Raw genomic sequence first — 15,619 nt, forward strand, 5'->3', positions numbered from 1 at the left:
CGGTTCAAAATTAAGGCCCGGGCCCAAAGTTGATCATGGGCCTGGCCCCGCATTGTTGGCCCAAGGCCTTCATTTTTTAACATATGAGAGGGGCAAGATGGTCATTTCAGTCAAATTATGATTCATGCGTGGCAAAATATTTAATTTATTATATTATTTTTTATTTTTTTTAATAATCAGTGTTTAATTTTTTTAAAAAAAAATTATTTCTTGAAATATTTTTGGAAAAACCATACATGTCTTAACCCCTTATAAAACCAACTCCCCCTTCCATCCTCAAATCTGATGATAAATAATAAATTGTTAAAATTTAGCTTCACACGTACATAAGAGTCTCCCTTTCTCTATTAAGGCTTCGTTTGGGAATGCGTGGAGATTGCGTTACGTACGGCGAGAAACGACGATAGTAAAATACCATGTTTATTTTCGTACATAATATTGCGTTCCGCATATCGCGATAAGTCAGTTATGATATATTTTCTGTGGTCCTACTGGAGAACACAGAAACATGCGATGAGTCAGTTATGATATATTTTCTATGGTCCTACTGGAGAACGCAGAAACATATCCCTGTATTTTATTTAATAACGTTAGATAGATCTCAATACCAAATAAAGCCTAAATGAAAATGAGAACCACAGTTGAGAGATTCTCAAAAACATAATTTTGTCAAATTGATTTATTGAGATGCATTTTTTTTTTTTTGTCGAATTTCATTCAGCGGTGCTTTAAAATTTGCCAAAAAAAATAAAACAAACATAAGTGAAAAAAAATGTACATAAAAAAAAAACTGATAGAATAATTTCCGGGTTTGCATGTGGATCTTTTGCAAATAAATATATATAATATAATGAACAAAACATAAATTCCCATCCTTGTCCACTGTATGTTACAATGCACCCATCACGTGCTCATTACACGTAGACATGCAAATGGTCCCTCACTCAATTGATATGGTAACGAATATTTTAATTTCATAAAAAGTAGTCTCACTCACCCAATTGATATGCTAACTAATATTTTAATTTAATAAAAAGTAGCTAACTAAACATTGCGTTGTCTTGTTCTAAGTTCGATTAAACCAAAGAGGATTGCTTAAGTTTTCCACTGGAACCACTAATTATTTTGTTGAAAAGTAGTATTAAAATATTCCTTTCACTATCACCAAATACCAACTTTTTTTTGGACCAAATTGGTCCTCTTACATTAGGACTTTATTAATTAAACCTCTTGCATGATCCATGTTCTCAATTTTTAGAGATGCTAACAGGTTAGATCTATAGTTTAATAAACAATAATTACTAATTTAATCTATGATAAAGAGTGTGTCTGACTCAAATGAAATATATATATAGAAGCGAACAAATAATTAGAGTCAGATTTTGTTGCATTAATTAGATGTCACACACCAACCCCAATAAAGCGGAAAATAAATAATTTATTTTATAAACTAAAATGAGGGACCAATAAATAAATTTATAGTGCTCAACAAGGTTCAGGCATGCAATATATTATAATAATTAATAATTAATATAACACATAAATTAATATAACACATCCCTTGTACTTGGTAAATATCTAATAACATACAACAAGAGCATTGATATAGATACCCAAGAATACCCCAGGAGTCGAATGAAATCCCATAATATGGATTGCCATTTGTACATACTCAAGAAAATTTTTTGAACTAACTCAAAGTTTAATATAATTTGAGATTACCATCTTAGCTTTGAGAGTAGTGTAAAAATCATCTGAATAAACAAAATTAATTATTTATAACTTTGTTTGTAGTCAAGATGATGGTATTAAATTAAATGTGCCAAAGTTTAGTCGGATCTATTTTTTTTCATTATTTAGGATAAATTTATCTCCCTCTCTCCATCAAAACAATTTCTTTTTGGCAATTTGTCTGTATTACTGTACTCTTTACTTGACCTTGTACAGTGAAAACTCTTCGCCTCCGTTTGGTTTGGGGTTAAGAAAAAAATAGCTATTCCAGGAATAGAGTTAAGTTCAGGGTTAAAGTGGGATTAAAGTTTTTTTGTGTTTGGTTGGGGGTTGGAGTTAATCTAGAATAATGAAAAATAGTGTTTGGTTGGATAGGTGGGATAAGAAGATAATGATTGATAAAGAAGGATAATGATTGGTTGGATTACATGTGATAAGAAAGATGTGAGTTATTATGAATAAAAAATAGTGTTTGGTTGGAGTTTGATGGGGTTAGGTGGGATTAGCTAACCCGGAATAATTTATTTGAGGTAGGGTTAGGTGGGGTTAGCTAACCTATTTTTTGAGGTGTTTGGAAATAAAATGGGGGTTAAGGGGTTATTCCACCCCTTAACCCCCAACCAAACAAGGGCTCCATGTTTAAAATTTATTGGGGTACATTTATGTGTAAGCAAAGGTACATGTATATGCATGCACCCTTACTTATTCTTAAAATAATAATAAGATACTCGGAAAAAATAAGGAGAAGTTGAGGGGTATTTATGTGATATCTACTTAAACGTCCGAGTGCATCTCTCGCTGCCCGTATTTGCACTCTCTACCTCTTTCCTGTGTCGTTGTGCCTCCACCTTCTCCCGCGAAGGCGACAGAGAAACCGAATCGATCCAAATCAAACCATAAATCGTCGGATTCAAAGCCTTTTTCAAGCCTTTTTAGAATCAAATCGATGTCTGATCTCTCCTCCTTCGATCTCGTGAACAGTTTCTACAGGATTTGAAGTATAAATAGCTGCGATCTGAGATCGAGGAGAGGCGAGATGGAGCGGACGATCGGATCGGAGGATTCGAGAGCTTGTTTGTGAATCAAATCGACCTCAGATCCGTTGGCGTTCGGCTTTGTGATCGGTTTCTGCATGATTTGAAGTAGGAGCTGCGATCTGAGATCGAGAGGGGGTGAGAATCGGATTCGAGAGCTTCTGTTCGAATCAAACCGATCTCAGATCCACTCGCCTTCGATCTCGTGGCCAGTTTCTTCATGATTTGAAGAAGAAACTCTGATCTGAGATCGAAAAGAGGTGAGAAGGAGAGACATACAGATGGGAGAGGCCGATCTCGGAACGGAGGAGAGAGGAGGAGAAGAAGAAGAGGCGGCGGCGGCGATGGAGGCGGAGGAGGAGGAGGAGGAGAAATCTCCGATGAAGAAGGATCCGTCGTTCTCGCAGTGGTGCGGCGGCGGCGGCGGCGGCGAGGAGGAGGAGGTTGGGATCGGGGGGAACTCGGCGGCGGAGAGCGCGGAGGCGCCGCTGATCCACGGCGAGGGCACGCCGAGATCCAACTACTTTCGCCAGAGGTCCCTCGCCCACTCCGAGGGAAACGCGAGGGGGAGACGCGTCGTCTCGTTCGATGTGGAGGGAGGGTTGCATACGAGCGACTCCATGGCGAAGCTCGAGTCGCTCGAACACACGGGGCACAGCTCCCTCTCTGCGGCGACGCTTCTCAAGACCTTGTTTTTTATCTTCGTCTGGTACGCGTTTAGCACGTGCTTGACGCTGTAAGTGCCTTGGATTCGTATGGTAGTAAATCATTTATATTCCATAATTGTAAATGAGATTGTTTCATCCTTGCTATTTATGTTTTTTCTTTTCTGGGTTTTTGCTTGATTTAGGTATAATAAGACGCTTTTAGGGGAGAAATTGGGGAAGTTTCCTGCTCCCTTGTTGATGAATACCTTCCACTTCACGTTGCAAGCTGTTTTGTCAAAGATCATACTATGCTTCCAGTCTAGAGGGCCTGATAATGGCGTAAAAATGTCATGGAAAGATTATTTCATTAGAGGTATGATTTCTCTTTTGGGATTCTTCTTGTTGGAAGATGAATAATATTTCTTTTGATAACATGGAATTAGATATTAGGAGATATTTGTGAAATCTACAATGTTTGGAGGGTTAACAGGGGTATGCATAATCATATGATTCACTATATATTTATAATACGTGGGTTAAGTATTGGCTACATCGCTTAAAACCACTGTGTTGACTTGATGCCTTCTGGAATATAAATATTTCTGCTATCCAATGTGACTTGCTAGTTGGTTACCTATTTATCACAGAAATGCTGACCTTCGTTCTCAAAATTATTTGTTGGCCAAGTAGATTAACCAATATGGTAATATCTCATTGTTAGTGAACATTTTACAGCTTGGTAATTTTAGCCTATAGAAGTGAGACATGAATAAACTTTTATTCAGTTCCTTTCGGAAGTTACAAATTACTTTGTTAGAAGTTTTAAGGTATAATGCAACTTGGCTGTGGCAGTTGTGCAAAAGCATGATATGCATATTATATAGTTTCAAGCTGACGACAACCTTGACTCCGGTGGAGCTTGCAATGAATTAGTGTGCTGCATGTGAAAAATAAGTCTGTATCTTCCACATTACTAAGCACTGCTTGCTTATAGATCTCTGTGTTTCATGTAAGGTTTGCATAGTGCAGAGTTTCTTTTAACACCTCTGTATGGATTCATATGAGCTGATTTCTGGGGAGAACTCTGAAGTCTGAACTGGAACAATGACAATCAAATTAAAATATATGATTAAACACGAAGTCACGAACTCATACAAATCTGATGTGGTACAAATCCGAGTCGATCCAGTTTGGCTTCATCAATATATGATGCCTATGTCACATCGTCCTTTGTTTGGAGAGACCTGTATGCTGCATTGAAATGTGATGTCTATACAATTGAGAATTATGGTATTTTCTTTGTACCTTTGGTAGCATACCTGCATAAATAGTTCTTCATCAATGTCTGATTAATCTGGTGAAGCTGATGGTCAGAAGAGTTTGTGTTAAAAGCTAGCTTTATGGTTTCTAATTTTTGGCATTTCGATTTATGCAAATGCATCTTACTACCAGGATTTCTAACCGCTAATGCTGCAGATGGGCTTTATTTTTTCTGCAGTGGTACCAACAGCTATTGGAACTGCATTAGACATAAACCTAAGCAATGCTTCTCTTGTATTTATATCTGTAACATTTGCGACAATGGTTAGTTTCTGATTAGAAAAACATGCTCATTCTACTAATTTTTCTTTAATACATTATAGATTGAAACTTTTGACTTTTGATGTGGAATTTTTTTCCTTCTGTTATCTTTGCAGTGTAAATCTGCATCCCCGATATTTCTTCTGTTATTTGCCTTTGCATTTAGGTGAGTGACATGAGTCTTGATCTCTTAATGTCTTAAACTCCTCACTTTTCCTTTCTCTTCCTGATTAGTTTTTACAACTAGCTATATAGAGCATGTTCTTTTGAATGCGCGTATGATGAGTATCAACGAATAATGACTACATTAATATCAACTTGTTTTTGTTCATGTACAATTCTGAGACCCCTCTACACCTACCTAATAAACTCACATAACATGCATGATCAATGTAAGATATAACAGCCACTAGATATACTAGGTTGTCCTGTTAATTTTCTTCTGCCTTTTCTTTCTACAAATATCAATTTGCGTTGAGTTTTTCCTCTTCATAGTTATCATCACAATTGTTGAAGTTCAAAAACCTTTAATGTTTTGATTTGCTGCGTTCATCATCTACTACGATCTTCCTTTTTCTTTAATCTTGTTAGAATCGAATGCGTTGATGTTGGCACTCCTCTACTTGTTTATGAGACATAGTTTTTTCAGATGTTTGGAAAGTTTTTTCAGATGTTTGGAAATTTTAAAGAATGCCTTCTTGTGATTTGATTGATAATATGAGTTTATTTCTCTCATATTCCTCTTCACCTTGCAAATTTTATGTGTGGCATTGTTCTGAAGCTATCCTTATAATTTGTAAGGTTGGAGAATCCTAGTTTCAAGCTTCTTGGCATCATTATCATCATTTCTCTTGGAGTCCTTCTGACAGGTACATCATTTCAATGACTTCAACTATTATCATCTGGACTATGCTATTTTTTTGAAAAAGTTACTGTAGTAATGATATGGTGATACGCTAATCGTAACATTTGGAGCTGATGAGATCACACCATGTTTGATCCATGTTTTGCCATTTCTTAAATACTGTTTCTCCATGTAATTGTCAGTTTCCACCCATTGTAATTACAATATAGAAGTGAAGATCATATGAAAGGTGGAATTTTGTGAAATTGTATCAGTTTGCCAGGGTTGGTTATGTTTACATAGATTAAAATTTGACCAACACCACCCTAAGTTAGAAATGTTACTAATCGCTAATGATGCTACAGTTGCTTGTGAAAATTGTTTTTGTTCACTTTCTTCATAATGCTTCATTACCACTTAATCACTTAATCAACTATACTAATTGTTTCAGACCTGACAAAAACTGAAATTGATCTGTATCTTTTCCTGTTCAACAATTCTTGTGTACTTGTTAACTGTTAATTCTTATGTTTGCCTCTTTGTCCTCTTTTTCTCTAAAGTTCAAATTGTCACTCATTTCAGTTGTTGGATGATGATCCATAAAAGTAATAGTTGTACATGATACCATTCTAAAAGTCAAAATTTTGGTATCTTCCCTTTGGTTTTCTGATTGATATTAATCTTGCCAGTTGCGAAGGAGACAGAATTCGAGTTCTGGGGATTTGTTTTTGTTATGCTTGCCGCTGTTATGTCAGGTTTCCGATGGTCAATGACTCAGATCCTTTTGCAAGTGAGTCTCTAATAGTATTTCAAATTACTTTCCTCTGCATCAATCCCTTAAGGGTTCTGGTTATAGAACCTCGCTTAAGTTTTCTAATTGCTGATTATGCTTTAATTTACATGTTTTTTCCCTGTGTAGTTCTACTAATTCTGATATCATTCTTTGTTTTCTTCTATGTGGCTTTTGGAAACTTCCATTGAAGAAAGAAGCTTACGGTAAGAGCTATGTCCTGCCTCAATTTTTTTGTCCTTACTAGAGCTTAAAGAAAAATGAAGTGTCATAACTCCTAGCAAAGTTGATGCCTCTTGAAATGCCCCTCTTATTTAACCTATTTGGTTGCACACATTTGTCAAGTCAAGCATGCCTCAAACTTGTCTTGGCTTGGATTTAGGAATAGCTTCTCTACTCCAAAATGCAGAAACTTTCAGGAACATGGTGTTTCACTAACAAAAAATTCTGGGTGTTTTCCTGTCAAGTGTTGCTGAAGTCGGATTTTGGCCCTATCAGCCTTGAAAGCAAAAGCATTGGTGGTAAGCTTCTGCTTCAGCTGCAGCGTGAATCTGTTGAAGAGATTTTAATGAAAATTTCTCTCTTCAGACAGTTCACTCAAACAGCTGCTATGCAGAAATTCCAGCTGTGCCAAAGAGGCCCTTATATGCAATAGGCTTGTCTTAATCAAGTCAATATTTGCATAGAACTTTCCATAGAAGAACTTGAGATTACTCTGATATATTTCTCTTTTTGATTAATGCAGGTCTAAAGGATCCTATAACCCTGATGAGTTATGTTACTCCTATGATGGCTGTTGCAACTTTAATCCTTTCTCTTGCTATGGATCCTTGGCATGATTTTGAGACAACTGTATACTTCGATAGCCCATGGCATATCGTTCGGAGTTGCTTATTAATGCTTATTGGAGGAGCTTTAGCTTTTTTCATGGTAATAATTGCATATTTGCTAAATATTTAGAATATCAGCTTGTCCAAAACATTGATAATTCTCCCATTTTATGCTCTATTGGGGTTTTTGCTGATAGTTATCTGTTATTATTGTATATTTGTCCCTCCCCATTTACTGCCTAAAAGTTTTCATGTAATATTATCTTATTGCAGGTTTTAACAGAATATATTCTTGTTTCAGCAACTAGTGCAGTTACAGTGACAATAGCCGGTGTCGTTAAGGAAGCTGTCACTATTCTGGTAAGACTGATGGTGCAAATATTAACTATAACTAATTGAGTATCATTAAATTTTTTATGGGCATCCATATACCAGTGACTTTCCAAAAGATATCCTGGTTTCTTCATATATTACTTTGTTGTCTACTCGCACATATGAATGCTACATGTGGTTCATTTTTGGTGACTGGTTGTCTAATAGTTTAAAATTGTTCTTTCTTTATTTGATTTTTAATCTTTGACAGATAATGCTGGAAACTTATTTTACACATTGAGTCATGTTTAATGCAATGGCATTTCAGGTTGCTGTATTTTACTTCCATGACCGATTTACCTTGTTAAAGGGCCTTGGGCTTCTCACTATTATGTTTGGTGTCAGCTTATTCAACTGGTACAAGTGAGTGAACTGATCTTTTTTGTGGTATGCGGAATAATGCTGATTATACATACACATTGGTAACCTAAGCTGCAATTTTATATTCATCAATTATGTTGTCTGTTGATTTTGACATGCACTAATTTCCTACAAATATGTTTAGCTGAAAGTTGAATTTTGTCAACTCTTTGCCCTCGCTTCTCATTTCATGCTAGCTAACATCTTACATTTTTGAAATCGAATTAGATCCTTCTTTAACTAATTGCTGATTCTGATCCATGATTTTTAGTTAGACCAATCTGTTTGTTGTCTTTTTTATTAAGTTGCCACTAATTATCCTGTAATTAATGCACAATGGACACGTGCTTGAGAAGGACGATCGTGGCCTAAACTCTAATGATTATATATCCATGCTATAAGGTCTTGAGTTTGAACTTTCTTTGACTAATGCGACCTTCAGCAGTAATCTCAGATTTTCCAGCAATGTTACTTTTTCATCGTGAAATGTGGAATTTTTTACTAGTGCGCCTTTTGTGCTCTAATCTATCTAGGCCAGAATTATTTTATAAATGATGGAGATCAACGTGAATATACATTGGTAGAGAATTACGGCAAATCTCATATACCTATTCAAGATTACTTAAAAGTTCACGCTTATAACAACTATATGTTGCCATTTCCAGATATCAAAAATTGAAGAAAGGCCAGCCAATGGAAAACGAAGAAATGCTTCCTGTCTTTTCTAATGGAGCCACAAAATATGTTATCCTTGATGAACTGGACGATCAAGAGGATGATTCGTGATTTCACCAATTTTCAGGATCCGTTTATTACCACTTTGGTAAGATCACCTCGCTTATTATAAACACTCAACCTGTCTTGCCATGAATATTTACCTACTTTTATTTCTACTAGTATAATTTTCTTCATGCCAGGTTGATGGGCTGGAAAATTAGGACTTCGAAATTCTAAAATCAAATAATGATCTGAAAGATTAAATATTACCTTCTCTTTTCCTTTTTCCCAAGAAATATACGAACCGACACAAACTTCTAATGATACCTCGGTATCATCCTCTCCTAAATAATCACCTAAAATAATCAGTTTAAATGCCTACCAGTGATAAAATTGCAGGAAAATAGATCAATGAGTCGTCTAATCTGTTCTAAGTTAAAGATAACCAACCATATTGCAAGCAATCAAATTCTTCAGGGCTAGCCGTTCATTTCACCGGGTATTTTACTTCCTCTTTAATTTCTTAACCATGTTAAACAGGAATGATGCCCATCAAATCTTCGCATGTCATGGTGCGTTCAAATGGTTCACATACATTGGGCCTAGTCCTTTCTCGAGACATCATGATGAAGTATTATGGCATGTAAATAGCTTCACGACTACCACTTGTCATTAAAAAAAAAAAAAACATTCATACTCTTCCTTGTCGCGCTTCGAGCGCTTCGAGATCTTGTTTTTCTCCCTCAGATTTTCGATACAGTTACAGCATGCCACAGCATAAAGCATCAGTGAGTCCGAGGCAAAGACGAGGACTTACTGATTCGGCGCCTGCATAATATTGATGTGAGTGATTTTGTTTTACTCGTTCGCTATTCTTTCGATTATTTGTTTATTTCTCAAGCTTCATTTGTAATTTTTCTCAAATTGCTCGATATATATAGCTTGATTTATTGGAGTGCTTAGCTGGATATTTGAGGCAGGGGACCTGTATTTGTCATCTTGTAGTATGTAATGCGATCGGTGGAAATCATAATTTTCTTTTCTCTTCATTCCATATCCAGTTATAAATAAATTCATCAAAATAGTTGTCTCTCTCTACAAAGGATAAAACGCTTCTCCCACAACATCTCTACTTAATAGCCCACTTGTTGTCCCAACTGCCATGCTCCATAATGTACCCCCAAAAGTCCCCTCAAATTAAAATTTTTTGGAGTGTATATACCATGCAGTGCATTTATTCTGTTTTACGCCGCGATTGTCTTAAGTAGAATATTTAATGAACAAAGCATTTGTTTAATTGTTTGTTTTTATTGTGATGGAGAGTTAAAATTTTATAATTTTTATTGGCTAAATTATATAAAATTTTCCTGTCAAAATTCGATTTTTCACTTTTTTTCTCCGTCATTTAAAAACCTACACTTTACTTTCTTGTAAAATAAAAAAGTGCACTTCACCCTCTACCGCTAGTATTCCTTAAAAAAATATTTTTTTATACTAAAAATACCCCTCCGCCCTCTTCCCTATTGCTTCACCTCCCTTCGCCCTCTTCCCTGTTGCTTCACCTCCCTCCGCTTCGCCGCCGCCGCCTCGCAGCCTCATCCTCCTCCACTGCCTCGCCCTCTCCCACATTCTCTTCGTTCTTCTCCGCCGCTCGCCCTAGCACGCGTCTCCATCCATCCCCACTCCGATCTCCTCCCTATCGTCGTCGAAATGGGGAGGCAACGCGAGTGCAGGAAGAGCGGGGGAGCATGTGGAGGAAAATAGAGTCGGAGCTGCGGCTGAGTAAGGCGCGAAGAACGGAAGAGGAGGGGTGACGAGGTCGGTTGCTCTTTACAATGTGCCCACGAGTTGGACGGAAGAGGCATCCTTAGTCAGGTTGAGCAGTGTGTGAATTCACCCGGGATCATGGTGACAGATATGTTTATGAGTGCCCTTCGTGGCATGCGATGTTGCGAAGCCCAGACCTTGACGCTTGAGGCGTGCGGATTAAGTCACGGGAGCGAAACGCGTGGGAGGCGAGACGCTTGGCTAGACTTATAATGGAACAAGTTGGGGGAGAACTTGTAATGTCCTTGGGGCTAGTGATGAAGGCAACAAGGCATTCGGTTATGAAGCATTCTCGAGAAGAGATCGGTTGGCAAGATTGGATGCACCTAGCTTGGTGGCCAACCTCGGTATTGGAGTTGCTCGTTGGGAACTCAAGGAGTCCGACGAGGGGTTCGATTACAGGCGAAGGGTCGGGCCGTAAGTCTCGTGGAGGAGCAAGCTTGGCAAAATGCTTGGATTGGTATTCCGCTGTTTAGTCTGGGAGACTTATCCGTGGAGAGGACTCGAGAAGACTGGCTCGGGTGTGCGACACTTGAGCGCCCCCGTGACAAGTGGTAACGGAAGAGGAGGGGCGACGGTTGAGCGAGGTTGGGGGAGAAGACGAAGATAGTGAGGGCATTTTGGTTATTTTATCACGGTGTACCCCCTGTAAACATTTTTTATTTTACAAGGGGGCAAAGTGTAGGTTTTAAATGACATGGGAGGAAAGTGAAAAAGCGGATATTGACAAGGAGGTTTCTGTAATTTAGCCATTTTTATTTTAAAAAATAATTTTGAAGCTTTTGTATTTTGCAGTAGAAAGATGTTATCGGGATTATTTAATGACCGTAGTTCCAACCTTACATTTTGAATTATCAAATAGCCAGGTTGAGTAACTCACGGACAAATCATTATATTTGCATCTCATTTGGGCATGAATAAAATTTATCTATAAATTTGTGGGTAGACAGCATCCTCATCCATACCCATGGGCAGGCGGATATGCGGGGTACGCGAAAGGTGCTTTTTTTTTTAATCTTATATTTTTCAAACACAAAATATATATAATTTAAAAAATCATAACATAATTTACTATTTTAAATATCGCAACATGTTTAAAATACACTTAAAAAAAATTATGGTTGAAATTTTAGAAATAGGTAAAAACAAAACAACATGTCACTTATTTTATTTAATATATATATACACACGGGTACCTGCGAATATTCGTGAGTCAGTCCAAAATACTTATAATTTAACGAGTATCAACTCGTTTTACCCATAAATTTTTGGGTAAAACAAATTAGTGCTCGTACCAATAAATTTATAGGTAATCCGCATGTACCCGCGCGGATGAATAAAGATCGCCGGTCCACTTTTTGTGCAGCTCTAGTTTGAATTGTGTTATTGGAAGCTATGCATACACTGGATCTGCAGCAAGATTTAAAACTTCATTTGTTAAAAATGTAGCAGAGATGACCGCATTTAAAAGCGAAGGCTTGTTTGGCCAAACAAGCTACAAAACGAAAAAATCCAAGCCTAACTTATATACCGCTCTTGAACATGGGGACCTTGGGGTACACAACAGGGTCCCTCGAGCATTTCCCCTCGTTTGAATTATTTACCCGAAACTAACGTGCGTACCTCTTTTCTCCCTACAAAAGTCCTCCCGCGCATAATCCACCACTCTTTTCCCCTTCTTCCGCCCCCCCAGGCCCCACCTTTGCCGCTGGCTTTATTTGCCCCTTCCCCTGCGACAACAGCAGCTTCCTCTTCGCCGTCTTCATCCTCATCGCCACCCCTTCCGGCCGCGTCGTCTCCGCCAACACGACCTCCCCGCGCATCGTCTGGTCCGCCAACCGCGGCCGCCCCGTCCGCCGGAACGCCACGCTGGAATTCACCATCGGCGGCGACGTCGTCCTCCGCGACGTTGACGGGACAATCGTCTGGTCGACCAACACGTCGAACCGTTCTGTTGCGTCCCTAGCCCTCGCCCCGTCGGGCAATCTGGTGATCTTCGATTCGAAGAACCTCTCCGTCTGGCAATCCTTCGACCACCCGACGGACTCCCTCATCCTCGGGCAGCCTCTCAAGGTCGGGCAGCGGCTGACGGCCGATGCGGCCCCTGCCAACTCCTCTAAACGCATCTTCCACCTTTCCGTCCTCCCAGACGGCCTCTATGCGTCCATCGAATCCAATCCTCTGCAAGTCTACTACAAATTGCAATACAACAACAAAACGAAACCCACGAGCGGAGCAATCTCCGCAATTTTCCTCTCCGGCGGGCTCACGATCATCGACGGCAATCCCCCACTGCCGTCACTGTCGACACCGGCGCAATACATGAGATTGGAGATGGATGGGCACTTGAGGATCTATCAATGGAATGGAACAGTGTGGAAATTCATAAGTGATGCTCTCCATCTTGACGACTGCGCCTACCCGACGGTGTGCGGCGGTTACGGGATCTGTTCCAACGGGCAATGCAGTTGCCCTAGCGGCGGCAGCGGCGGCAGCAGTAATAACAATCCCCAATTCTTCAATCTGATCAACAATCGGGAACCAAATCTCGGCTGCACCCCCGCGACTCCACTTTCTTGCCAATCTACTCAGGACCATCAGCTGCTCCCCCTCGTGAACGTCACCTACTTCGACGATTATGCTGACCGTTGGTCGACAGACGAGCAGAGCTGCAAGAATGCCTGCTTGAAGAATTGCTCTTGCCAGGCCGCCTTTTTTCGCTACGGTTTCAATTCCTCAAACGGGTCTTGTCATCTCCCGACGGAGGTCTTCTCGCTGGTGAGCACCCGACCGGAAGGCGTCGGCCAGAATTTCTCGGCATACCTTAAGGTACAAGTGATTCACCAGTCCACTTCCTCTAGAGGGAAGATTGTCACGGGTGCGGCTCACGGGGTTCTGATTCTTCTAATCGTCATAATCGGGGCAGCAATCGTGATTCTGCGGAGGAAAAAGGCGGCGCGTGAGGATGCCGAGGAGGATGTGTTCAAAGGGCTGCCAGGCTTGCCAAGGAGGTTCTCTTACAGTCAGCTTAAATCGGCCACAAACGGCTTCTCGACGAAGCTCGGGGAAGGGGGGTTCGGGCCGGTCTACGAGGGCCGGTTCGGAGATGCCAAAATCGCCGTCAAGTGCTTGAGTGATATCAAACAAGGGAGAGAGGAGTTCTTGGCGGAGGTGAAGACGATCGGCAGCGTTCACCACATCAATCTAGTGAGGTTGATCGGCTTCTGCTCCGATAAGTCCCGCCAACTTCTCGTCTACGAGTTCATGAGCAACGGATCGCTTGATAAATGGATATTCCACAATAAGGGCAACACCGCCGCCGCGGTGCTCGATTGGAAAACCAGGCTCAAGATCATCGTCGACATATCGAAAGGCTTGTCGTACCTCCACGAGGAGTGCAGCCAAAAGATTGTTCATTTGGACATCAAGCCCGGAAACATCCTGCTAGACGAGAAATTCACCGCGAAGATTTCCGATTTCGGGCTGGCCAAGCTCATCGACAGAGATCAGAGCCACGTCATGACACGAGTCCGGGGGACTCGCGGGTACATCGCGCCCGAGTGGTTAACTTCTACGATCACCGAAAAGGCCGATGTCTATAGCTTCGGAGTCGTCGTCATGGAAATCGTGAGCGGGCGAAAAAGCATAGACTCTTCGCAACTGGAGGGAAGCACTCACTTGATCAATCTGCTCCAGAACAAGATTAAGGCGGAGCGATTGTCGGATTTGGTCGACGGTCGCAGCACCGACATGCAATTGTGTAGATTCGACGTCGTCGAGGTGATAAAGCTCGCGATTTGGTGCCTGCAGGGGGAGATCAGTAAGAGGCCTTCAATGTCGCAGGTGGTGAAGGTTTTGGAAGGCTCGATGGATTACGAAACCAGCAAAGAGTACTCCAAGTTCATGAGTTCGAGTCCGGCTTTGTCGGCGTGGGCGGATATTTTCGACACTTCGGATCCGCCGTCGGCGCTGCAGCTGTCGGAATCGCGAATGTGAGAGGTGTGTTTCTGAAAAATTGGAATCACTGAACTTGTTTTGCTGTGCATTTTTGTAATTTGGTGTTGGAAATAGCTGTTGTATGAAGTTGTTTCTTGGTTGGATTGCCTTATACATAATAGAGAAACTTTGTTGCATCTTATTACTAATGTTGGTAAACATGTAATTAGAGTTCTAGTAAATAATGTCGAAAAATTTCACAATTTAATTTATAAAAAAGTTAAATAGTTTGGATCGTATTCGTCGGTTCGATCGTATACCGTAGTATTTTATACCGTAGACCGTAGTATTTATACAGTAGAGGTAGAGCGGACTCGAAGAGAAGGCGCGAGAAGAGTCGAAGGCGTGGGGGTGTATGGCGCTCCGCATGAACAGATTCTGTATAACGGCTCTTACGTGGTGATACTATTCCCTGTACAAGGTCTACCACGTCACTTCATAGACCGGTGCTTTGTCGCAATTAAAGTTTTTGAATTGAAAACTTTTTATAAATAACAACTACGTTAGCTGTTGATCCTTAATTAGTAACAAAATCAACAATTTTCCAGATAAAAAATAGATAGAGTTGAAAAATATGAGTAAAATACTGATTAATTTAATTAAACAATTAATTTTATTAACTTAAATTGCTTGAATTAAAAAAAAAAGCAAAGAAGTTGAAGTTCAAGAGCCTATTTTAAAATCACCTACAATTGAGGGGCCATCATACATTTTTACCATCAACAATGGACCATTTACAAAAACGATATCTTCTTTAAATATTTATTTTTTAGTATCTAATTTTTAAAAAATATAATTTTAATATCCTACTGCTATACTAATTTCTAATAATTTTAGAAATTACTGCATGCATGCTATGCATTCCAACAACTATACACCACTTTACCATT

General features: G+C 39.7%; 2 protein-coding genes across 4 annotated transcripts; both read left to right on the forward strand.

The window, feature by feature from the left end:
- On the forward strand, positions 2,523–9,958 carry LOC109718395 (probable sugar phosphate/phosphate translocator At1g06470). 3 transcript variants are annotated; one of them, XM_020244623.1, is made up of 12 exons: positions 2,524–3,474; positions 3,616–3,785; positions 4,911–4,996; positions 5,110–5,159; positions 5,795–5,862; positions 6,527–6,627; positions 6,821–6,833; positions 7,373–7,557; positions 7,731–7,817; positions 8,098–8,192; positions 8,855–9,012; positions 9,447–9,958. In XM_020244623.1, exons 1-11 carry the CDS (start codon positions 3,047–3,049, stop codon positions 8,973–8,975), a joined length of 1,404 nt encoding a protein of 467 aa, XP_020100212.1. In that variant the 5' UTR covers positions 2,524–3,046; the 3' UTR covers positions 8,976–9,012; positions 9,447–9,958. The 3 variants fall into 3 exon arrangements, with proteins under 3 accessions (XP_020100214.1, XP_020100212.1, XP_020100211.1); XM_020244622.1 differs by having other exon boundaries at positions 2,525–3,501; XM_020244625.1 differs by lacking the exons at positions 8,855–9,012; positions 9,447–9,958 and having other exon boundaries at positions 2,523–3,501; positions 7,759–7,817.
- LOC109718448 (G-type lectin S-receptor-like serine/threonine-protein kinase SD2-5) lies at positions 10,946–14,861 on the forward strand. Its single transcript, XM_020244695.1, has 2 exons — positions 10,946–11,039; positions 12,427–14,861. Exons 1-2 carry the CDS (start codon positions 10,946–10,948, stop codon positions 14,727–14,729), a joined length of 2,397 nt encoding a protein of 798 aa, XP_020100284.1. The 3' UTR covers positions 14,730–14,861.

The sequence above is a fragment of the Ananas comosus genome, linkage group 12 (genome assembly GCF_001540865.1).
Source record: "Ananas comosus cultivar F153 linkage group 12, ASM154086v1, whole genome shotgun sequence".
Lineage (NCBI taxonomy): Eukaryota > Viridiplantae > Streptophyta > Magnoliopsida > Poales > Bromeliaceae > Ananas > Ananas comosus.

Coding starts and splice junctions, on each gene's coding strand:
- LOC109718395 (XM_020244622.1), top strand. CDS start 3,047: ATGGGAGAGGCCGATCTCGGAACGGAGGAGAGAGGAGGAGAAGAAGAA. Junction 3,786..4,910: donor GAAAGATTATTTCATTAGAG/GTATGATTTCTC, acceptor TTTTTTCTGCAG/TGGTACCAACAGCTATTGGA. Junction 7,818..8,097: donor AGGAAGCTGTCACTATTCTG/GTAAGACTGATG, acceptor ATGGCATTTCAG/GTTGCTGTATTTTACTTCCA.
- LOC109718448 (XM_020244695.1), top strand. CDS start 10,946: ATGGAACAAGTTGGGGGAGAACTTGTAATGTCCTTGGGGCTAGTGATG. Junction 11,040..12,426: donor GCATTCTCGAGAAGAGATCG/GTTGGCAAGATT, acceptor CCGCCCCCCCAG/GCCCCACCTTTGCCGCTGGC.